Source organism: Ambystoma mexicanum, chromosome 6q, assembly GCF_040938575.1.
Source record: "Ambystoma mexicanum isolate Mex_15411 chromosome 6q, UKY_AmexF1_1, whole genome shotgun sequence".
Taxonomy (NCBI): Eukaryota; Metazoa; Chordata; class Amphibia; order Caudata; family Ambystomatidae; genus Ambystoma; species Ambystoma mexicanum.
Genome location: NC_090937.1, coordinates 1,304,224,729 through 1,304,250,695, shown reverse-complemented (window position 1 = coordinate 1,304,250,695; position 25,967 = coordinate 1,304,224,729). Strand labels below are relative to the sequence as shown.

General features: G+C 47.9%; 1 protein-coding gene across 2 annotated transcripts in view; it reads right to left on the bottom strand.

The window, feature by feature from the left end:
• QDPR (quinoid dihydropteridine reductase) overlaps window positions 1-25,967 on the bottom strand; it is a 114,016-nt gene that overhangs the window by 28,278 nt on the left and 59,771 nt on the right. For both annotated transcript variants that reach the window (XM_069631911.1, XM_069631912.1), the window contains one exon: window positions 862-945. In XM_069631911.1, the coding sequence (XP_069488012.1) occupies window positions 862-945 (84 nt within the window). The remainder of the gene's footprint in view (window positions 1-861; window positions 946-25,967) is intronic.

Sequence of the window (25,967 nt, the reverse complement as noted above, 5' to 3'; positions counted from 1 at the left end):
AGATTACTAATCTTACGAGTTATTAAAATACCCCACTCAAGGTTTAATTACAACTTGGGTTAGTCTTATGCCATGGCATCCACCAGTTCTGGGGCTCACCAATGCGCACCTCAGGAGAATAGGAGGGTGCAGCTATTTCACCACAAATAACTGCCAAGGAACCCCCCTTTTTTTACAAAATGTAGTCAAATGATGCTAATAGATACCTCCTTTTCCCCCCTCATCTGTTCCTGTCCCTGCCTGATTGATTCCGAATATATTGTAACTTGGGTATGTACAACCCCACTATTATGACTTACAATTTTGAATTACCCTTTATGTTTGGATGTATGCTAATACTGAAATCATGTTTAAACATGTCTTCTATTGTGGGATTGTTTCCACATTATGTGATTACGTTTATAACCAATATGATTTCTTATTTTGGTTTTTGTTGATGTGTGTATTTCAAATTTTGATTTCATAATGGGGCAATTATGATCATGTAAAACAGCCTTGGGGACCACGTGTCGGCTGTGACAAGAATAAATCACCTTTCATACTATATGAAGGCTGGAATGTACTTATTCCAGCATATTTGAACTTTCATATTACAACTAAAGAACTGAACATTTGAATGCAGAGTCTACTGTGCAAAAAACAGCTACACAAACTCACACTTGCATATCTACTCCTTATACGAGTTTGTTTCGGGACTGAAAAACTGCAATCCACTTTCCCCAACAATACTGGTTTTTCATTATAGCAGAACATTAAATCTATCAATCGCAGCAGAGACACAATGGGACGCAAAACATGCAAACTGTTGACATATGTAGGATGACATATACGGGATTGGTTGAGCCATGACTGTATACTTACTCAGCGACAAATTCTAAAGGCGTCCAGGAACTGTAGTCTGCATTCGGCATTGACGCTCGGTTTGCTGGCGTATCCAAGGTAACGCTAGGATGTAGAGATAATCCTGTTAACATAATGCTTCTGATAATATTGTTGATTTAATTCCCACTCAAAGCACACTGTGCACATCGAGCCTAAACGTGTTCAGACTTAAAAAGCTTTTTCCACCCATCAATTAACTAAGACTTTAGCCAGCTTTTATAATGTGGGAAAGAAAATGGTTTTATGCGGACATGCACAGATTGTGCACAGTTCTTTTAACCAGCACAGACTGGTTATAAGTCTTATGTACAATGTCAACCTTATCATTCAGTTTCCTATTCTTGATTTAGATATAGTAAGCTTTTAGGGCTCAATTGTGTCATACTTTGCTGTACATTATTATAATACCCTGAGTCTCTTTTTTACAGTACTCTAATTTAATATGCAGACCCACAATCAAAGACGTTAAACATCTAGAAAACACAAGTAGAACACATAATGAATGGATTGTTATACCCCCCCATTTGACCCCCAGAAAATTATAATGAATATTATTTCAGCTGGACTAACGTATGCTGGTGGTCCTTTGAGTTGTCTTCAAACTGAATAAACAGCTGACCTTAATCCAGCCATAAAGGTAAAAAAAAATAGTTATGCCTGGCTCAAAGTCTTCTACTGCAATGCACCTCAATCCTTTTTGTATCATTTTGTAGCAAACTTGCAAGGTTGTCTTTGCACATAAAAGTTAAAATAAGATCCCAAACACTGCAACATAATGTTATCAATCTAACACATGACTGGAGCATTTTCAATTCACCATAAGAGGACAGCAGGAATAAGACTAGTCCACACAAACCCCATGAACCTTTTGAATCGCAAAACCAGACTGTCACTCTAAGGAGTCATTTTTTACAGTGCACAGGAAACCACTTCTCAGTGTGATGTCTTCAAAGCCTCGGACTGGCTACCATTACACTTCTATGGTGCAGGGGGTGAATTTCCTCCTTTCCATTTGAGAAGTGCCAGTAGTCTTTCTCCAAGGCACCTTGTTCGCCATGAGTCTGGAGCTGGTTTGAGATTCATCAGTGCAGTATACTGGGTTTGAGTAAACTATAAATATGCAAACTTCGAGGAGACGGTTATTCCCATAACAGGAATGGGTAAGCTTAACTGAGAATATACCACTTTGATATTGTATTACCTGGACTGTGCTAACAGACTCTAGTGAAATTGTAGAACATTGAATTTTATGTATAATGAGTTTTTAATAGTGGGAAAAAAAGAAAATTGACAAATATGGATATTGTACTTTACAAACTGGGAATATACTGGGGTTTATAACATAAGAGTATGCTGGGATTGTCAAACTGGTTGTATATGAATTGTTCAGATTGTATATAATTAGAATTTTTCTAAGCTGGACTGTTACGGAATTGGTGGGAGTAAACCTGGTGGGAGTAAACCGGGAGTCTATTAGGATTATGAAAACAGGATTGTAAAACTCGAAACATACCAGAATTATGAAAACTGGTACTATTCTGTGATTGACAGCATCAGTATAACCTAGTTTCTATAGAGTTGTCAGATTAGAAACATATGCGTATTCTGCCAACAGGAAATATATTGATATTGTGTAACTGGGATAAGACTTGGATTCTTCAAACTGGCAGCAATTTGAAAACAGGATGTACAAAGTGCTTGTTCAAATCAGGTTTACAGAGAAAGTTGCAAACCGGGAGTAAAAAAGTATTATTAAACTGGAATACATTCGGATTAAATAATAAAGGAAAACACTGGTGTGGTCAAACAAGCAGTACAATGTGCAAACTGGAATGTCAAACTCAGAATAAATTGGGATTTTGCAACTTGGCACTGCACTGGAATTTTCCAGCTGAGTGACTGGAGATATATTGCGTTTTCCCAAACTGGGAGTTTACTGTTAAACAATGGGAGTACATAAGACATTGTGCAAGAGTAACTGGGAGAATGCTGGATTTGTGCAAACTGGGTACATACTGGCTATAAACTCTGAATATTTGGAATGATTTACACTGTGATACTGTGTGCAAAAGGAAACTATAGGGATTGTCAAATTCTAAATATACTGTGATTATGCAAAATGCAAAAAAATATCAGCATTTGTAATTCTAAGGTTATAACGTCATACTGCATTTTAGCAAACTGAATTCTCAGGCCGTACAAACTGACAACCCCATTGTATTCTGAGCTAGACCATGTCAATCTAATTCCAAACTGGGCATTATTTGTCCGTTTGCATACTTGGGACTATAATGAGGTTCGCAAAATTGGCACTGCACTACGATGGTAAAACAAAACATCTTGGAGTGCGCAAACTGGGAGTGTCAAACAAGTATACTGGTATTGTTAAACTGGAAATACAGTGAAACCTTGAAATATTTATAACACAGGTTTGTCAAATTGGAGTGACAGGAGATAAGCATATGGGGTTTGTAATATCAGGATTATTAATAGTGCATATGCAGAGAATTTGTAAACTGACAATACACTGGTAGTTGAAAGTGTGACTAGGGCTACTTTTATCACTAAATTAAATTGCTGATTTTAGCGTTATAGCAATCACAAGATTTGAGCTGGTATAATGAAATAATTATTTCGAGAGTTCTAACCGCAACGGTCTAAGGCCAGCCGTAGTTGGTCTCAGTGCTGGGACCACCACCAACAACATATGAACATTTATCCAATTTGTGGTCGCTGGGCTGGAGCTAAGACAGGCATTGGTTGAAGGTTTGGATGTAAAAGCTGGCAAAATGAGCAAGCAAATATGCATCATTGTGCTAGTGCTTTTATCCTTGTAAATCATGACTTTATGCCATTGTGCAAACCAGACTTCTGTAGTCTTTTCTGTGGCACTACAACCAGGCCAGATCAGGTCACTTCACCAGCACTAAGCCGAGCCCAAATTTCACCTTGGCCTCAATGCTACGACACGTAATGCACATGTGCCAAAAAGTGGCAAGTGTAGTCAAAGGTCCCACCGAGGCTTTCACGTATTGCCTTGCGGGTTGGCTTAGGGCAGACTGGCATGGCATTAGAGCCCAACCTAACCAGCATTTAAACAAATTAGGACTCAGCCTCTGGGAAATGACATCATTGCGTGTCTGCCACAGGCTGTAGTTTTGTTATCCTTCCAGGTCACAGACGCCTGTGGATACAACTGGCCGATGCTTTTTCAGACACAGACAGCAGAAAGGAAAAACTACTAAAAGAGGACAGTTGGTGCCAGGCAATGACGCGATAAGTGGACATAATGGACACGAGACATGAATTACTAACATGGAATAACTGAAACTGACCAATACGTGCAAAATGGTCAAAATGTAAATGAGAAATAATGGAATCTAGCCATGAGGTGCCAAGGGAGCCTAAGGGAAACTGCCATTAGGCAAGTAAGTGGGCATAATGTAATTTGATAACTGGGCATAATGTAATGATGGGCTAGCTGGTTAGACCAGACATAATTAAACAAATGGATCGACTAATATTTTGTCATAATGTTTGGTGCCGTCCAATTGCATTGCCTATAATTATAATTTTTCTTTTATAACGTACTTAATACCAGAGAGTCGTTTTTAAGCACAGGGTCAGGATTCGAACCTGTGTTGCCCGGAGTTGTTTTGTTTCCAAGACAGACGAGTTTGCCCCCAGATATACTTTCTCACCTTTCATATGCTCTGCAGAAATTAGGTAAGATGTAAATAAGGACTGTACTAAATATTTAAAGGCATTAAAAGATTCACTCACTAAAGGGGGTGCAACATCCACAGTGAAAACATTTTAAGGTTGTGGCAAGGAAGGCAGATTTCTTGTTGTGGTGAGTTTATGGAGTAGATTTACCTGCTATTCCTTGGTAGGGTGCAAAGTGTTTAGAGGTGGGGTTGTAATACAGGGTTGAGGGTGCATCAGGTGCTGGTTTGTTGTATTATCTCGTTGCCTCCCCTCTGCTAATTCCTTGGTGTGCTGCCAAATGCTAGCCTTTCTGGCAAAATCATTGCTTTAACCACTTATTTGTCTGCTTCAAAACATTTTCTAGTACTTCCCTCAAGGATAGATTATAGCTGGTTCGTGTTTTCTGGCAGTCCCACTACAACCACCCACACCCATCTGTCTAGGGCAGGTTGCATATACCGAACTGAAGCAATGGCTGGAAGGTGTTAAATTAACACTTCAGACATGGCAACCCACTAAACCAACGGGCTATTTGCACGTCTTGTATCGTCAGGGAAACCTGCAGGATCAAAAGCATTGAATTGGTTATCTGTCAATATCTGCATATTGCGTTTGGATACTTGAAAATTTAGGCGGTAGAGGTAGTGGTGGTATGCTGGATTTTGCAATACTGCATCCTGCACATTTGCGGATATCTCCCCTTCAGGGACTAGGCCACTTTCTGTGGCATCATTACACTGCTGTAATCTTGCTGCGGATATAGAAGTGGTATATGGTGAGAAGGAATATTGAGAGGTTATTGCGAGGGCTGATAGAGGAAACGGAGGGTTGAGCTTTTGCAAATCCGAGAGGATATTAACACTGCCTGTCAGGATAGGAAAACAGATCTCTCATACACCAGGTTAGCCAGACAGAGCAAAACGTTGCAACACAAATCAGTGTGGTGGACCAAGCTGGGACTGTGCCTCATTATCTCAGTTTAGTGTATCCTACCCGAGGTTTGTGCTTTACCGTTCGCCAAACACCCACAATTCACTGCCCTACTAGTTACCATGACGAGCATGCTTACATTTGGTGGTGGAGAGTATTAGCCCAATCACAAATTAGGAGGAGGGCCAGGCACCAATATCGCTCAATTTTGACCAAATGTCGTTCACAGCAAGGAGGGGCAGCACTGGTTAGCACAGCAGCTAGCAGACACGTTATGAAAAGATCAGAACTATAAGGAACACAGTAGAAGCTGACAGAGCAGTACCAATAGGCACAAATGCAGGCAAAGTTAAAGAAGAAGAATCAGTTCCCTGAAAGTCTGAGTTGAATGTGGAATTATATTAAATCTCCACCATCAACTCTGTGGGCCTGAAAAGATGCGAAACAGGGGCGGGATCGTGGTGGTTGAGATGGTAGTATATTGTCATGCTGAGGGAAACTGGGGGGAAAAAAAAGGAACACATTACTAGATTATGAAAAGAGGGGAGAAGAAACCCCTGCATGTGTGAGGCATAATCTAAATTATTAACTATGACAGGATGCCTTCTGGTGAGGGCGAGAGCATGAACCTTTTCGATTTTGAGAAATAAAACGATGCAGGTCATTCGGTCCCTGAAAGCAAGCTCTACCAAAAGCTAGTGTGCCATGTTCCTGGCTATGACGGTCTACTGACCTCTTCTAGCAGTTGCCCTGCAGGGACAACAGGGCAGGTTCAAGGATCCTCTGCATTCCTGAACTCAGTTGCTGGAATCCAAAGCTCCAGCAAGCCAGGGTTGTTTATACCTGCAAGCAACGCTGATCCAAAATAAAATAGTGTGCCGATAGTTAGCCTGGCAGCAATGCATTAATTACATTTCGCACCTGGAGAAGGGCGCTCAGCCAAACAGGTGGCTGGAACAGTGTACCGCCCACTGCTTCCAGTCATCCGAGGCCCTCCCCTGGGTGACAGCATTGTGGCTATGGGTGACAGAAGAGAACATCTCCCTGTTGCCTACCCATGGCCCCACCCTCAACCTCAAAAAAGCATTACACTTTCCCCACCCCCCTCCCTCCCTCCCTCCCTTCCAACGTACCTGTTGGAACAGAGCTTTGTGCTCCGGTCACGACACACCTCCTGCCTGCGGATGCCGCCATATAAATGGAAAAGGGACTAAGTCTCTTTTTCTGTGGTGGTGGCCATCTTGTTTTTTGGTTTTTACAGGAGATTATACGCCCGCAACCAAACCCCTGTCAAAAGATGTACCATTTTGCACTCAGATGAACCCCACGGTGCAAATGCCCATTACCCCCTTGTCGGGGAGCAGACATGACTGGTAACAATCCATAGCCAGTGCTTTGCTGGGGCTTGCCTAGGATCGGGCTGGCAGGCCATTACCGGGCATGTCCCAACCCCCAATGCAGGGGTGATAGGTATAAGCAGCCATGGCTGTATGATCCCAGTAGATACCATCTCAAACTAATTAGAAAGTCACAAGTATTGGAATTGCATTGTTGTCAGCTTGGTGAGGTATTAGCCATCTGCCCTGCATGTATCCACAAAAATCATGTGGAATCCAGCCCAGGAAGCTCTGCGTTTGATGCCCTCTACACCGCTTCAGAGGAAGGTAGATGCCTTCTTCCAGGAGACAGGAAACCTCCCCGGGAGTTCGCCAGGGAGCCAGTGCTTCAAAGGCAATCCTGAAAGAGTAATGGCCCTCACTCCAGTACGCTAATCACTCACGTCCTTTTCAAGTAGGTAGGCAAAGGAAGGGGTGGAGATAGAGTAGCCCAGAGATAGGTTCAACCACCGTGAAATCTGTTGGGATTTCCAAAACGTCCTGGCCCCAATCCCCCCATCCAGCACAGAACATTCTCTGGGTATATCATTAGACAAAGGACACTTGATACCATAGCCTCGATGTATCTGCAATCAGGCTTGCTTTGAACCAATCCACTGTAGCATTTTGCCTTTATATAATGGGGAACCCGCCCCCTACCTCCACCCATACCCCCACCCGGCCCCCTTAGTCGATTGATCTTTGGAGTTTTAAGTTAAGAAGGATTCACCTGCAACTCAGTTGGGGATACATTCTATTCCAAAGCCCTCTGCCATAGGAGGTAAAGCCAGAAGCCTGCAAGGAATAGGAAAGCTCTTCTCATTACCAACCTCGGGGACACATTTGGGGTGAAACTGCTGAGGACCAAGGCTTATTTACTGCCTATGTAGTGGAACCATGATTCAGCTCAGTGGAGGTGAAGAACCTCAGGAGGTGTTAATCAATCTTCCTGGACTGGAAGTGCTGAGCAAAGGAATCACAGTGTCCCTGGATAGTGTCTCCCAACAACTCAGAAGCAGTTCAGAACACTATTCACCAAGACCTCTTCGTGCCGGCTCAAATCACTTCAAACCACTAGGACCTGCAGTGCCGCTTTTGGCATTCTAAGAACTTCGATATGCTTACCTGATCCTTCGAGCCATCCAGATAAAACTATACACAGTGATGTGTCACTGCAACTCGACTGCCAGCTTGCTGCAGTTAAAGCACCAGACTCTCATTCTAAGCGTCAACTAGACTTGTTAGGAGCCATAGACTCAACCCGTCTCAAACAATGTCTTGATTCAAAGAGAGCTCTGTCTCGAAGCCGTTTGAACGCCGACTTGTCACTGGAACAAAGCGAGTGGACTGTTTCGACTACAGAAGAGCACCAAGAAGCCCTGCTCTACGACTATCAAGCCAATACAAGCCAAAAATGGCCTTCCTTAAAGGACCCCAATACCTGATAACACCCCACTTTTTGCATTTTAAATGCATTTTGACAATTGCTGCTCAAATCAATTGCATGCACCCAGATCTTCCCCCCAGAATGGTCCCCTGCCCCTTTGCCCCTTTGCTCTCAACGTCTGCATTCCATGGTTCCTTTACAGGGGTGGTTTTGAGTGTTTTATTTGGTTGTGTGCAGCCTCAGTTTATTAACAGTACTATTTTTTATAGAACCTAGGCTGAACAATCTTTTATTTGGGTAGCACCGTACTACTGTTTGGATGGCTTCTGTACCAGATTACACCAATCCTGAAGTGTATAGACCTGGCCTCCTTTACAAAAGACTTGTAGGAGGTACACCTGTTAGGCAGTGCCTGTTTCACCTTCATGAATGGTATGAATGCTGGTGTAGTAGTATTGGTTGGATAGATGTTGTAGATGCTTCTCTTCCCTGCAGACCAGTAGTCATTTCGTCATAACTCCCCGCCCCACCAGGAAGGATATTAGCCAGAATAAAGAATAACATGAGGTTGGGGCCAAAGCATAGTTGGAGGTAGTCAGATGTTTAATGGGCACAGGACCAGCGCTGCAATTCTCCAGTTAACAAGGAAATGCCAGGAGCAAAAGACTGCCTTAGTCACCCATTCCACAGGAAGAGTAAAAGATGATTCAGCAAGGTTATTGGACTGCTCTCTACCATCACTACACTCACATTAGAGAACAGTGCATCATTTTGAATATGCACTCTTCACAGAAACATATCCAACTGTATGAAGGCCTCATCCTGGAAACATTCTCTATAGTTGTGCTACTAGGTGGAACATCTTTGTTAATAAAAAGCAAAATAAACAATAAATGATTTTCATGTATGTATTTATTTCAAGAGAGAGATGAGCTTCAACAAGAAGCTTGGTATATAATGGCATTCGACCTAAAGAGGCAATCCTACGTTTTGGTGTCTTACAATAGAATGAAACATGCATTGAAGGTGCAAAGAAGGGAGACATTGGGACACCAAGAAGGGACAGCACCAACATACAAGAGTACAAACGGACGTATACAGAGATGACTTACTGTATTTCAAGTGCCTAGGTGACCTTGATGCTCCTTCGGGGGGAAAAGTGCCTCTTTATGGCAGTCTTAAATCCTGATAAAGAGGGGATGGATTGGATATCAGGAGGATGGGTAAACTCAAAAAAGGTAGGTGCAAGAAAGGTGAAGGTGCAAAAGTGAGAGGTTGGGAAGGGAGGACAGGAAACAAGCGGCTAGGCTAAGTAGGGCTGGAGTTCTCAGAGCGCAAGCGGGTGAGTGAAGGGAGATGGGTGTTAAGCAGATAGGGTTAATGGGAATGGGATGCTGGCGCAGGACAAGAACAAGGAATTTAAAGAGCTAGCAAAAGCGCATTGACAGACACCCACATGAAAGCTTTATGCAGAGGTGGGTAAGAATTAGGAGAGGTTTAAGAGGGTTTAGGTGCCAAAGTTCAGTACCTTGTCCATGAGGGTATAGGAATAGGAGGCTGGACCAGTGGTCCAGCGTGCAAAGGACTAGGGTAAAGGAGAGTCTTAGTGGAGTTAAAGTTGAAATGTGCCTGATTGCTTAAGAAAATAGGGGGCCAAAAATACTTCAAACAAAAGAAATAGGAAGCAACTGAAACTACTGACACAGAGGCGCTGCCCTCTGTTTACCACTGAACCAAAGAGATCTGTAGACATGTAAACATGCATCTCAATACTACTAGATGTAAAGTAGTAAGGATTCCAAAACATAGGGCCTCATCACGACCTGGGCGGTAACCCTTAAAATCGGCGGTAGCGCTCATAGCGCCGATTTTAAGGGTCCGTCGGATCACGACTCCAAATACCGCCGGCGCAATAACAGCCGGCGCAAGGACAGCCAGCTGTACAAGCGCCGGCCACAAGAGCGCCAGGAACCTTTAGCGCTAAAACATCATCGATCAGGAGTCCGGCGTAAGCGCTATTAGCGCCATAAAAGCGTCAGAAAATCCACCGAAAATACCTCCAGCAAAAAGCTGGAGGTAACAGTACACAGGCCACAGCAATGAGGGCCCAGGTGTAAGCAATGCAATCCAGAGGCCTACAAAGGACCCACACATGCACAACACCCCCTCCCCAACCCCATTACACCAGCAGGAGCAGGGAGGGGAGAGAGCAATGAGGGCCCAGGTGTAAGCAATGCAATCTAGAGGCCTACAAAGGACCCATCCATGCACAACACCCCCTCCCCAAAACCATGCTGCCATTTGGAGCCGGGAGCCTTGATGTCGACTTCTACCTGCTGCGCCTGGAGCTACAGAGGCCAGTCAACCAGGCCAGGGCCCTGGGAGTGCAGGGGTCAGTGGGGATGAGGAGAAGGAGGAGGAGAGCAGCGGCAGCAAGGCGCCCAGCCACCCCCCCGGGTCAGGCCAACACCCTGGGCCCTAACTGATGGTCAGTTGGTGACAGAATATCGGCTGGACAGGGCAACCATCACCCAGTTGCTGGACACAATCCAGGGTGACATATGCAGCCGCATAGCCACCAGCACGGCAGTACCTCCCCTAGCTTGTGTCTGTGCTTCTCTTACTTGGGACTGGCAGCTACCAACATACCGTTGCCTTGATGGAATGGCCCAGTCCACATTCAGTGCCATGCTGGCACAGGTGCTTGATGCACTGTTGAATCATGTGAACGAAAACATTGCATTGCCCGTACACGGATCTGCGTGGAGAGGGCATTTGGACTTTTGAAGGCACGCTCCCGGTGCCTCGACCGCACGGGAGGTGCTATGATGCATGCACCAGAAGAAGTTGTGAAATCTTACTGACATGTGCCATGCTGCACAACATCTGTTGTCGCAGAAATGTGCCACTGCCCCCGGATGCTCATGTGCAGCCACCTGAGGATGGTAGTGAGGGCGATGAAGTGCCAGAAGGTGTAGCACATGCACAAAGAGTGGGCCTGAGGGAAGGGAGGTTGGCCAGACAGGGATTGATTGATGGATTCTTTTCGAAATGGGTAATAGATAAATGGTGACTTCTACATTAAATTGCAACGTAACAATCACTACTGTCCATGCATTGTGATTTTTGTAACGTGATTTATTTTCCCTCAAACAATCCCCCTCTCCCCACAGTGAACACCCAACAACCACCCCTCCCCCCAGTGAACACCCAACAATCCCCACTCTCCCCAGTGAACACCCAACAATCCCCCCTCTCCCCAGTGAGCACCCAACAATCCCCAGTGAACACCCAACAATCCCCCCTCCCCCCAGTGAGCACCCAACAATCACCCCTCCCCCCAGTGTACAACCCCCAACTGTGCTGTTGCCTGATCAGGCCCACACCAATGATGCCATGCACTGCTATGATGGGCGCGGGCGCTTCCCTCCCCCAGGACCCTCCGGTGTGTGCCCTCAGGTGGCGCAAGGACCGGCGCCTTGGCGATGGTTCCAGTGAACCCTCTGTTGGTGTGGTTGAAATTGAGGGCACGGAAGCGCTGGCCATCATGTGCTGGCGCATGAGGGCATTTGCCTCGTGTTGTTCTGCTAGTGCAGACACAGCCTCCGTGAATTCACGTACCCTTTGGGCAAAGCCTGTCAGGGCAGCAGTGCATTGTTGCACGACATGGCGTGTGCGTGCATTGTCCCGGGCAATGTACTTGCAACCATGCCTAACCAAATTGCTCACGGCCTTAATGTGCCGGCTCTGGACTTTGGCCATTGCTTCCACCCGGGCCTGTTTAGCTTCTATTATGTCCAGCCGGCCCATGACTGCTGCCCCAGTGACAAGGCCCTCTCCTGGCGCGTCAGGTGGTGGACTGCGAATTGGGCGCTGTCGGAGGGAGTGGGGGGGGGGACGGCTGCATGGTGGCATGCCACCAGACTGGACTGGGCTTCCTGGCTCTGAACGATGGCCCTCTGGGATCCCATACGACGGGGTGTCCACATCGGGCTGGGGTGTGCTGCAGCGACGCACAGCCACATGCCGACTCCCTGCCTGCTGTCTGCCTGTGCTTGTGCTTGTACTTCCATGGGGTGTTGACGCCCCTTCCCCATCACTGCTGCTGTGGGTGTGTGCTGCTGTGGGTGTGTGCTGCTGTGGGTGTGTGCTGCTGTGGGTGTGTACTGCGGTGGCATGATGCCCACGTGGAGGTGTTACTACCACATTGGGCTGCGATTCCGGCCTCTCTCCCTCGGCGGCGGGGCTCTGGATGTTGGCTTCCGGTGAGCTGCCGGTAGCCTCCCTGCGGCCATGTGGCTGCCGCTGCTGTCTGGCGGGGCCGAGTCGGGCTGAGTCGGGGTGAGGTGGGTGTTCCCCGGTGTTCTCTCCCGTGGGTGCGGCCTCTTGGGGGGGGGGGGCTGGTGCTGGTGGAGGCACGGTGTCATGGGCACATTGCCGGTGTGGCCTCATCGACATCATCAACGGCCTCTTGGGATCGACGTGTGCCTGTGGGGTACATAGGGGGTGGTTTGAGTACAATGCTACATACATTTGTGTGATGCAGGTCATGCCAACAAGTGTGACAGTGACAATGACGCATTCAACTTGCATTCCGTTTAGTCAACATGTGGTGCTTGTTGTGGATGTGCATGGAGGGACACTACACGGGAAAGCGTGGTTGGGGTGGACTGCGCTCAGGCTTTTGTGGTTGTATTGATGCACAGTACCACTCTAGGTAGCTGTCCTATGGCTATGGGAGTCTATCCCCTGCCCCTGTCATTCATGCACTGCACGTACAGGGTCGTCTAGGCAGCACTGACGTTCTAGGGATGTGGCCCTCACTTACGGGTGTATGCAGTGCCTCAGACACATGTCTTCACTCTCATTCAGATGCATGTATTGGGGGATGGGACTCGCATGCCGTTGGATCAATGCCAGTCCCTGCCTCCGCTCCACCGATGCCCTCAATGGTCCCGACATCAATGAGGCCCATCAGTTTCTCCTCCCATGGTGTGAGGTCGTGGGTGGGGGATGGGGGGCCTCCTCCTGTGGCCCTGCTTGCACTCCTGTGCTGGGACAGGATGCCTCTCACTCGAACCCGCAGGTCATTCAGCCGCTTGCGGCAGTCTTCCCCATCCCAGGGCACAGGGCCAACTGCACTGACCCTTTGTGCAACACTTTTCCAGATTTGGCGCTCGTTTTACGCTGCTGCAGCTCGTGATGGCGAGTCAGTGCCTCATCCACAAGGACCTCAAGTTCTTGGTCACTAAACTTGGGTTTTCTGACCCTGTCCATGGCAGACTTGCCCCTGGTGCGCTCCTCACTCATTTTCTGCCTTCGAATCAAGTGGATGGCTTCCAGTGCCTGAGATATCCGACGGATTGTGATTTCCAAAATGGCCGCCACTTCATTTTCGCGATCCGGCGGTGACGCGTTTCCCACGCGCTATTAGCGCGATGTGGCAGTAGCGCACGGTGCGCCTGATTTAAGGGTTCGCACTAATCTCGCTAACGCCTTGGGCCGGGGCGCGTGCATGATTAGTCGTGATCTGGCGTATTATCCGCCGGGTGCCTTGGCGTTAGCGCTATTTAGGTCCGGCGGATAATCCGCCACATTTACCGTCCAAGTCGTGATGAGGCCCATACTGTTTGAGCCTTAAAATATTATTTTTTTACTCCCATGAAAAATACCCTCATTGGGAATGGGAATTACTTTTTCATCCACAAAAAAAAAATATTTCACTCCAACTTAAAAAATAAAAATAGGGAGTAACCCTATATACAAAGATCAGCCTGTACATTGATGGAGCGGTTCTTTTGGGTGGTGACTTTAATTGTACTCTTATACTCAATGATGGACAGGTCGGCGGAGAAGGTGTCAGCCACGAAAGCCCTAAATACCTTATTACAAGCCTTCGGTTTTGTAGATGTATGGAGGCTGCGCCACCCACACGATAGAGAATATTCACATTATTCTGCCCCACAAAATCTTTATACAGACTTAATAAGGGATGCGGCGCAAGAAGAATATAAAGCTATGGTCCTGTGGGATCACGCCTCGCTAGTGGTGACATGGCGGAGCAGGCCACCCAGAGCCAGGATCCCAACATGGAGACTCAGGGTGGAATCATTAAAATATACGGTGTACCGGGAAGACCGGAGGGAAGAGATAGGAGTACTTTAAACACAACACGGGAAGCGTAGACTCGGCTGGGACATTATGGGATGCATTTAAGGTGGTAATAAGGGGAGCGGCAATGGCTAAACCCAAGGGGTTGCAAAATTAAATAACACGCAATCTGAATAATGCAGAAATTAAGTTAGAAAAGGCGATGCCGGAGAGTACAAGAACCCCAGGAGGAGGCTAGGACTATAACCCAATTACAGCAGGAGTGCAAAAACCACTGGGAGAGACTAGGCAACCTGAGCTACCAGGAATATGTGGAGAGGTAGCATACAGAAGGAGATAAACCAGGCAGACTGTTAGTCTGGTTATACAAAAGCGAGATCACCAGGCAGACTATTAGAGCGATGCAAGGGATGGATGGGCAGCTATGGGAAACTCTGGAAGGAGTCAATGTTATCTGGAATACTATAAGCGACTGTATGCAGTTTCCAGAAATGGGGAAGATATAAATATAAGAGAAGCATTAACAGATTACAATCCCCAAACTCGAGGAAGCAGAAAGAGAAAGCCTAGAAATCCCAACAACATCAGAGGAGTTAGAGCAAGTCATCAAGCTATTGCCCACCAGTAAGGCCTCCTATTTTTTGTTTTTTTGTTAAGTTGTTTATTGGTTTAATAACATGAGATAAACAAAAAAGAAAACAAACATCATTGGTGATTGATCAAGCATATCAAGAAAAAACCCCAAACCCCAAGAGTAGTGGGTTATGTCACCCCAATCTTTGTCTTCAAAAACAAGGCCCAGTTCAGTTTCAAACTTACTCCTGCATTTGAGGGCTCCCCTGGTCGTACCCCACAACAGGGCCTCGTAGATTTGTGAGGTTTCATGGCCCCCCTCAGCGGAGTTCAGTATCATTTCGATGCATTCATTTTCCTCAGTCAGGTCGGCAGCGACCGGCCATCTCATGCACAAGGCCTGTACAACCACCGTGTGCAACAGGAACTGTCCTGCCGGGAGGCCCGTGGTCTCACAGAGTTCTGAGAAAGTTAGAATTTCGTGTTCTTGAATCAAGTCCCCAAGCGTGGCCACCCCGAGGGGCTCCCATTGTGTGTTTCAATTTGCCCCGAAGAGTGATTAGCCATAAGTGCAGCGATGGGGATCTGTGGGGAGAACGGGTCGTCCGACCCAACCAGTTTGCAGGCCCTTTTCCAAAGCCGGATCCCGAGCTTGGCGAGGTAAGGGCAGTGTCTCGTAGCACCCTCCCGGCCCACAGTATGTCTCTTAGTAACAACCGGGGGAGGGCCGGTTGGAGGAGGCGAGTGTCCGTCGTGCTCTCATCGGCCATCCATTGCGTGACATGTCTCAGCTGGCTGGCGAGGAAGTACAGCTCAAAGTTGGGGATCTTAAGTCTGCCCCTTTCGTATGGTCTTTGGAGAGTCTCCAACGCCACCCTATGCCTACCTCGCTGCCAGAGAAAGCCCCTACAGAGTTTGTTGAGTTCTTTGAAGAATGAGGGGGGGAAGGGGGGTGTTGAAGGGGACTTTAGTGAAGTTATGTAGTAGGCGGGGAAGGGCGACCATTTTAAGGAGACCAGCCCTCCCGGCCATCGAAAACGGGAGCCGACCCCAGAACTCCATGTATTTCGTGAGAGAGTCTTTGGCCCTTACGATATTAAGGATGTGTTCTGTGCCTGGGTTGCAGTGTATGGTTATCCCCAAGTATTTGAAAGAAGTTGCCTGCCATTCGAGATCTAGAGGGGGGGAGGGATCTGTATTCATCAGTGTAAAGTGCTGCGAGGGGGTAAAGGCAAGATTTGCTCCTATTAATCTGGATTCCAGTGAGCTTGTGGAAGCAGTCCAGGGTTTCCAAGATGTAGGGAAGGAGGTGCTCAGGGTCTCGAAGGTACAATAGGGTGTCGTCAGCGTACATAGAGATGAGGTGGGTCACCCCGTCTATCTTAATGCCTCCCTCCCCATATTCCTGTCTCAGGTAGGCCGCCACCGGTTCCACGGCAAGAATGTATAACATGGGGGACAGAGGGCACCCCTGGCGGGTGCCCCTGTGTAGGGACCATTTAGCGAAATAGGTTTTGTTGGTGCGTACTCTCGCAGTGGGGCTGGCATAAACTAGCTGGGTCCACTTTAGGAATACGGGGCCTATTCCCATTTTGGCCATGGTGGCATACAGCCAGTCCCACCTCACAAAATCAAAACCTTTGGTGGCATTTAGTGACGCCACTGCATGTTTCTGCATCCTTCCCTCAGTGCTATAAATGACATGATGTAACCTGCGCAGGTTCTCGATGATGGAGCGCCCCGGGGCGTATCCAGTTTGGTCTTGATGGATCAACAGAGGGATAACTCTGCGCAGTCTATTCGCAAGCAGGGCAGTAAGGATCTTACAGTCTACATTAAGCATAGAGAGGGGCCTGTATGAACCACAATCTGCCCCGTCCCTCCCCAGTTTAAGTAAGGGTATAATCACGGCCTCACTCATGGAGTCCGGAAGGGTACCAGGCTCGAAGGCCTCATTAAAGACCTGGGCCAATATTGGGGCGAGTGTTTCCTCGTAGGTCTTGTAAAATTCCCCCGTGAGCCCATCCGAACCCGGGGTTTTCCCAGCTGGTAGCGATCTAATTACCACCCTGACCTCGTAGGGGGCGACGGGCTCGTCAAGGGTCTCAGCCAATTGCGAGTCTAATTTAGGTAGGTCGATGACGTAAAGGGCGTCTTCGATCCTGGTGTCAGAGCGGGGCGGGGCTTTGGAGTACAGGTTACGGTAGAAATCGGTAAAGACCGAATTGATTTCTTATTGGGTATGTACAGCTGTGCCGTCAGGAGTGAGTATGTGGCAGATGGGTGGCCTGGGGGGTCTCCCTTTTATAGAGCCAAGCTAAGAGTTTCCCGGGCTTGTCTCCCAGAGCATGGATTCTCTCTGTGTGCTTGGCGTAACTCAGTTTACAGAGTGATTCCCAATGAGTTAGGCAAGTTTGGCCATTTTTTGTAAGTGGTCAGGGAATGGGTCAGCCCGGCCTTCGAGCATACTCAGGTCCCTTTCTGCGCGCTCAAGCAAGGATGTAATAGATCTCTGAGCTCCCCCAACTGCTGCAATCATCCCGCCCCTCATGACCACCTTATATGCTTCCCAAGTTGTGCTCAAGTTTCTAACGCTATGCAGGTTATTTTGCCAATATTCCTCAGTGCTATCTTTTATGCGTTCCTTGAATAGAGTCAAGTAGGGCCTCAGCCCTCAGCCTCCATGTGGGTATAGGGGGTTTGGGCGGGAACATTTCCCAGGTTACCAGAAGGGGAGAGTGATCAGACAGCACCCTAGGCAGGTAGCGCGCATCAACAAATATGGACTGTTGCGTTAGGCTGAGAAAAAGGTAGTCCAGCCTGGTGTGTACGGCGTGAGGTCGGGAGTAGAAGGAATATTCACGTTGCTCAGGGTGCTAGACCCTCCAAGGTCACTGAGTTGCAACTGTTGGATTAGTTTGGAAAGTATTTTGGCGGGGAGGGTCAATCGCGTTTGTTCTCTGATCTGTCTAGTAGAGGGTCAAGGGTACAGTTGTGGTCACCCCCCCATATCATAATTCTGTCCACATACGGGCTGAGTTGCGTGTGAAGGGAATGGAAGAAGGCACCGCGTCATGGTTGGGTGCCTAAGTACTGACCAAGCATACCTCTTTGCCCTCGATGGACCCGCACACCACCACCATCCTACCTTTGTTGTCTGTTTTAGTGCTAGTGGCAGTCCAAATCAGAACCCCTCTGGCGTAGGAGGAGTAAGTCGAACCTATTAGGGTACCATGCCAAGTTCTGGCCAGGGCTTCCAGTTTCTTGGGAGTTAAGTGAGTTTCTTGCAGCATGGTGATTCCGACCTTGCATCTTTTCAGGTAGGTTTGGACATGCCGTTGTTTAACGAAGCTGTTCAGGCCCCTGACGTTCCAAGTAACGACCCTTATTGTGTCAGCCATAGGCGTAGTGTGGTTTATTGTGTGTAACGGGTGGAGCTCGGGGTCTTGGAGGTGCTACATTGCATGTGAATTGTTCCCGTGGTCTCGATATGTCCCAGTGTATGTCCCCAACTTGTCCAAAAACTCCCCTATTCCCACCCTCCCCCTTAACTGTAAAATCTCCAAACAGACAACTGGCCCAGCGAGGTTACCCTCGTTATGACTGTCCCGTTTCTGCTCCGTCAGACCGTGCATTGGTCTCCAGGTGCCCTACGGGCGGGTGTATATATACTCAAAAAATAAGAAACGATCAGGAGGTGGAGTGAACTCCGGGTCTCCGCAAGGAGGATCCATTCAGCTGTGTAGAGGTTCAAACAAGTATAGTTCCCCCCCCAGGATGACAGGAGGATCGTTATCTCGGTCTCTGTTTCCTTTCCTCAATATCAGGGATCTGTAAACCGTCCATCCAGTCCCTGGCCTGGGCCGGAGTGTCGAACAAGTGCGCCTTATTGTTATGCAGCACTTTAAGCCTAGAAGGATACAGGAGCATATAACGCAGCCCGGCGGCTTTCAATCTGGCCTTGGTGTGTATGAACTGCGCTCTGTTCATTTGGACCTGAAGGTGTAATCAGGGTATGTGGCGATTTTAGCAGAGTCCTGTTAGATTTGGCCGCCAGCTCGGGAAAAGGCCAGAATAACTTCACGATCCCTGTACTTGAGAACTTTTGCTATCACCGGCCTGGGTGGGGCCCCCGGCGGTGGTTTCTTAGCCAGGGATCTGTGGGCCCCCTTGATGGTGAAGCCCTGGGAGAGTTTGCCAGCTCCCACCTCTTGTAGCAGGAGGTTCTCTATGTAGTTGGTAGGGTCGGAGCCTTCGGAACCCTCTGGCAGTCCTAGACGACGTATATTGTTCCGGCGAGCCCTCCCTTCCGCCTCCTCGGCTCTGTCTTCCAAGTTCTTGACCCTTTGCTGAAGCTCATCGACATCTCGAAGAAGGCGAGTTTTGGATTCAGTGTTTTCCCGGACTTGTGTTTCAAGCGCCTCAGTCCTGCCGGCCAGGGAGCGGACATCTTGACGCAGGAGGCGCAGGTCTGTGGCAACGATTTTGTTTTCCATTGTTGCCTGGAAAAGCTTGATGACTTCCAGTATCTGGGTGTTACTCGGCTCTGTATCCGCAACTGCCGTGGGGTTAGATTGAACGTCCGAGGCCACTTTGTTTGTGCCCTCGGAATTTGGGGATTCGCAGGCTGCGAAGGTGTCCATCGCGGTCTGGCGCTGCTGCTAGGGCCTGCCGCCCCTGCCAGACATGTCATCAACACAGGGCCTCCCCGCACCGAGAATGCCAGGGGCGCAATCGGAAGGCCGCTAGCAGCAGGCGAGACTCTCGTTTCCGCCGCAGGGCGATGGTATGTAGCTGCGGGGTAGCAGGCCAATTTCGGGAAACAAAAGGTATCTCAGTTCAAGCAGGCACGCTGTGCGCCAGACGGCCCCCCCTGTTGTCGGCTGTCGAGTGGTGGGGGCCCTAGGAGTGGGCCTCACGGTCCGCCGGGGCGTCAGTCTGCAGGCAGGGGCCAGGTGTTTTCACCCACACCTCCCCCCGATGAAGGTTCAGCAGGCGGGGGGGGCAGGGGGAGGAAGACAGCCGGGGTCTCAGCGCCTCGGGGAGGCAAGCCCAAGTTCTTGCGTTGCTACCACCGGCGAAGTCAGGCGCAGGGGGTAATGCGCGGCCCCTTGCCTCCCGCACCCAGCCACTAATGTGGATGTCCGGGCTGGTCCTCCACCACGGCCGCCTACTGCTGGGGCACCGGTCGGCCACCACTCACGCCGGGGGCCCTCGCGACTATCCAGGGCACACCTCAGCCCAGTCACGCGCCGCGGGCAGGGCACAGACCGGCAGGGGCGTCCGGGTCGGTCCTCTCGATCGATAAGTGCAACTGTTCAGCCCCCTCCTCCAGGTCCGGCACAAGTCGGCAGCTCAGGATCTTTTTCCCCCACCGGCAGGCAGCGTCGCAAGTAGTGATAGTGCGCTCCGGCCTTTCGAGGGAACAGGGCGCGGGAGCCGCCATTTTTAATCCGCTTAGCGACCCTCTTCGCACGCCGGGTAGAGGTGTTAGCCGTCTCTTCTTCGCTTGGGAGACGGTTCAAAAGTTGCTGAGGAGGTTCTGCGGCGGATGGTGTAACTTGTAGGGTTCCGGAGCACTTTAAAGTCACTTAAAACAGCTTATCATGGCACATCAGCACAGAGCTCTCAGGAGACACGTCCGCTCTACATGGCAGTTAGCCACACTCCCCCACCCCCCCAGTAAGGCCTCTAAGTGAATTTTACAAACGCCTATAGGACGGAGATACACCCCCCCCCCCCACTGCCATCGATGCTCAACGAGGCGCTCAGCACAGGCACATTGCCTGAGACCCTACGGGAGGTGATTATTATCCCACTCCTGAAGCCCAACAAACCAGATACAGAATGCGGGTCCTACAGACACCTCTCATTACTCAATGAAGGCAGCAAGATCCTGACGGCAGTGATGGCTAATAGACTAAGACCAGTCATAAGTAAACTGATACATTCAGACCAAACAGGGTATGTCCCACATAGGAACATAACTGACAACTTGCAGAGACTCCACCATGTCATAGACCATAACCAGAGGGGCTTTCAAGAGGCAGCAATAATTTCACTCGACGCGGTGAAAGTGTTTGACTCTTTGAAATGGCCCTGGCTACTGGCGGTTGTGGAGGAATATGGAGTGGAGCCAATATAACCGAGATGGGTGTGATTACTGTATAGTGCGCCAGTAGCATGTGTCAAAGCAGGCTCTAATATTGCAGAACAATGGCAGTTAAGCAAGGGCACCAGACAGGGATGCCTGTGGTCCCCGATGCTTTTTATCCTAGCGCTGGAACTCTTAGCGTTGTATCTGAGGCAGCAATATGGGGAGGTTGGGATCAGCACCAAAGGAGGGCAGCACTTGATATCACTGTATGCGGAAAACATGCTATTGTATCTGCAGTACCCAGAAGAGAACCACTATCTGGTATAACTGTTAACCCACAAAAGTCAAGTGTATTTCCCCTAGGGAAGTATGTAGGAACGTCTAAAGATGAACTGCCGGTATTGTGGGAAACTTATGTTTAGATACCTGGGTATAGATGTGTATCATGATCCTGTAGAAGAACACAGACATAATACCGAAAAGGCGGCAACTAAAATTGAAAAGAGTATGGCATTTTGGGTCAAACTACCACTGTCCATGATCGGGAGAGCAGCTTCACTAAAGATGGTAGTGCTGCTCAGGCTTTTACACTAGTTTGCAAACATCCCACATGCAATACCCAGACGTTTCTTCTCGAAACTACAGAGCATATGCAAAGGGGGGGGAGGGGGGAATGGGGTTCATCTGGCATAACTCAAGGAATAGAATAGCATTGTGGAAGTTACAAAACTCATGAGCAAGGAGGCATCAGATTGCCAAACTTCGAAGTATATTATCTGGCTAACCAGCTCCAATATGTATCCAGGTGGCTATCAGAAGAACTAACACTGGAGTCTAAACTGTTGAGCGCTGAAAGCACCCCTTACTTTTGAACGGAAGAATGTGGTTACCAAAACAAATCATGACAGATGCAGAGATTAATCTAGATGTGACCACCCACTGGGCATGCCTTTTAGGGGGGTACCCGAGACCGCATAGAGCTAAACATATAAGCAAACTCAAAGACCTAGCGTATATATTAGCCAAACGCAGAATAGCAATGAGCTGGAAGGCGCGCGTAAGACTGTCAGCCTACGGCTGGTGGAAAGACCTAAAGAAATGGGCGAATGCGGAAGCAAGTGTATGGCAAGAGATGACAAAGGGGGAGGCAGATGCGGGAGTTGTATCATTGGTCGCCTGGAGACCTTTGGTAGCGACACTGTCTATATAGGACCGGGATAAGCTGGAGAGGGGCAGCCCGGTGGAGAGGAATAATGGCGCACAATACTAAGAGTCCTAAGGAGTGGAAGAGCGATGCGAGAGGGGAGGGTAGGGTCAGGGGGGGGGTCAAGGGAGTTCTGAGTCAGGGGTAACATGTAACTGTAAGAGTAATCAAGTTGTAAAACGATTTAATTTGTTGGATGGTTAAATGTTGGAAAACAAATACAAAAAAATACACATTTTTAAATGTGGGTTGTTCTGTATGGAGACCATGTAGCCCTAGACTACACACATAGCCCCCCTGAGACCAAGCTTTGCCACTCTGCTACCTTACCTTGAGTGGATCTGGCTCGTCCTCAGTGTCTCTCTGTTCACCATAACTGTGTTAGTTAGCCATATCTCACATTTAGCCAGCTTGGGTCCAGTTAGCAATATCTCACACTTACAATAGTTTATTTTAGTCAGACATACTCCGCGTTCAGCCGGATTGTGTCTAGTTAGCCAAATCCCACACCTAACTTGATCGCTTTCTAAACCATCCATAAGCTCTACGGGTCCCTGCATTTACTGTTGTGCCCCATTTTAGGCCAATTCCCCCCACATCCAGGCTTCAAAAAGCTAGACGTTACTGTAGTTAGGCAAATTGTGCTAGTTATCCATATCTCGCACTAAGGCAAGTTTTGTTACTTTTACATGCTTCACTCTTAGGCGACCCACTTTCCAATCCTATTTTATTCTAAATCAACTGTGCTAGCTAGCTCTTTCTCATACCTAGACACTTATACTGTAGCTCTAGCTGATTTTAGACCAACTGTGTTCTCAAAGCAAAAAAGAAGCACTACGACGACCAGGTCAGGAACCCACCAACACTCAAGAGTTACTCAACATCATAAATGAGATAAGAAACCCACCCGGGTGCAACAACTCACCAGTGCCCTCCCAAAAACTATGCAATGGATATCGCAGATCACTTCAAGAACAAAATCACCAACATTCACTGAGTCATACAAAGCAGACTAATCGACCAAGCAATCCACCAGCCGCCACCAACACACGGACCACAAAACAAAATGTGTTGCTTCCAACAGATGTCACAAGAAAAACTACTAAGCTAGGTTAAAAACAGTAACAAGACAGGTTCCCCAATGGACCCCTGCCCTCCTGACACCTATAAATCCATCCTCGCGCAGGACACGCCATCAGAATACTACCTAAATATCTTCAACCAATCACTTATGACAGGTGGAGTACCAAAGGCATTAAAAACATCCTACATCAAACCTCTGCTCAAGGACACAAGAGGTGTCCTAGAAGACTTCACATACTATAGACCTATCTCAAACATCCCATACCCAGCAAAACTATTAGCAACCTACGTCTATGAACAACTACTGGAGCACGTAGAAAAAGAAACATCTACTGCACCAGGTGCAAGTAGGGTTCAGACCACTGAGAGGAACTGAGACAACTCTGCGTTCATATTTAGATTGTCCCATATTGAGACTAAACTCCAACACCAATTCAGTACCTATATTACTGGATCTCTCAGCTGCCTTTGACACAGTCAACCACAACATCCTAATAAAAAGACTGGCAGGTATAGGACTCACTGACAGTGCTTCTCTGGATCAAATCCTTCCTTTTAGAAAAACAGAAACAGTTTGGCTAAAACTGTTAAAATCCACACAACGGGACACCACCTCCAGCGTACCCCAGGGTTACTCGTTATCACCACTACTCTTCAATATCTACATGACACCGTTAATCCACCTCATTAAAAAAAACACACACTAACATGCTACAACTACGCAGACGATGCACAAATCATCTTCAAATACAGCGACATACAAGAAGAGAACGCACCCCTAATAGAGTCTCTCAAGGAGCTCTACCAATGGATGAACATCAATGAGCCCAAGATTAACCCAGACTAAACCAAAATCATGATCACACCTGAAGTAAGAGGAAACAATGAGCGGATCCCGTGACCCATTGAACTGGGAAACCCACCAACACCATCTGCAGCAGTAAAAAAAACTTTGGACTCAACATTAACAAATTAACACTAGAGCCCCGAATTAAAACGCAATAATCCAGAAGTGCTTCTTCCAAAAATAATTCTACCATTCCTTTCATTCACGCACAAAACAATAGCCATCATATCCCTCATCATGTCCAGGATAGATTATGCGAACAGCATATACCTCTGAATGCCAGCCTACCTACTAAAGAAACTACAACTAATCTGCCTGGAACCCAAACAATACACCAAGAAATAAAACTGGGTGGATCAGCCTTCTCATACTTGACCGCCACAATATGGAAATCCCTTCCCAAGGAAATCCACAACATGGAGGACCACACAAAATTCAGAAAAATACTTAAAACCTGGCTCCTCAAATCCAAACACTATGAAACCGACTGAACAGCGCACCTGCACACCCCGTTACAGACCTAGTACTGAAAAAGAGATGTGAGCCACAAAAGTAACAGGAATGAGGGCTAGGACTGGAAAGAGACCCAAACGGAGATGCCCTCTCCCATCGCCCAAAAAGGAACTACTAAGGAACAGGAGAAACTGGCAGCCCCTTTACAATTAGACCAGAGAAGGAAGCTCAGGGGAATCCAAAGGGAGAGAAATTAAGGAAACAGAGACTCCCCCCCGGCCCCACCCCACCCCAGGCATCCACCCACCCACCCCCAACTAAGAACATCTAATAAACAGGAGTAATGCACCAGACCCTCCCCAATAGATAATAGGCAACGTCCGAAGGATATCGATGAAGACAATTAACCATTCACTGCGGGTCCCGCTCAGTCCAGTAAACGCTCCACCCAACCAGAAATAGACTGTCTGATATCATGGCACAGGCCCTAACAGCCTATCTGAAATCCAAACTTTCCTTCTACTATCCCCCTAGGACATTAAGATCTGAAGCAAACGGACTTATGATTCCCTAGAAATACAAGAAGGAACTCGGCTTGGGTAGAGCTTTTCCCAACCGAGCGGCAGCCAATTGGAATAAACTGCCGAAGCACATCAGATTGGAGCCAAACCTTACGGCTTTCCGTAAAAAGCTTAAAACTGAGCTATTTAACTAACTCTAAACCTAGAACCACTTAATTAGGTTTCCAGTATCTTCGTATCTGTCCTGTTGCACCTTCTAGGCTCTCTCGGAGTCTTGTCCTTGTCTCTATGTGAGCGCCCCGATGCCTGCGGGCGGTCGGCGCTATACAAATAAACAAATAAATAGCTGCAACGTGCCCTTTCTAAAAGAGCTTACTTAAAAACTGGCTGTTGAATGAATACATAATTTTAATAAGAAACCTTCAGTATAAGCGTTATTTGAATACTTCACTGTGAAGACCTAGTTTGCATCTCTACAGCTCACATCGACCCCTTTTGAGATAACCCTGGCTGCTCAGTCACTCTACCAACTTGTGTAGTACAAGCCTATACCAAAAGTTGGGTTCCCTATTGCCAAGAGGACAAGGCTGGTGTAGTCTCCCATAGGGTTACTACATACAATCTTGCCTAACAGCGCAAGTGCAGGGAAGGGGAGAAGTGGCAAGGGTGGAGGGAGGGGGGGTAAGAAGTGAGCTAATATCAGCCCTACCATCCTGTAGAAAACCTAGGTTTTAGCTCTTTGTTTTTTGTTGTCTCATGGCTTTTATGTTCTGTGTTTCCCATGTGGTTATGTTA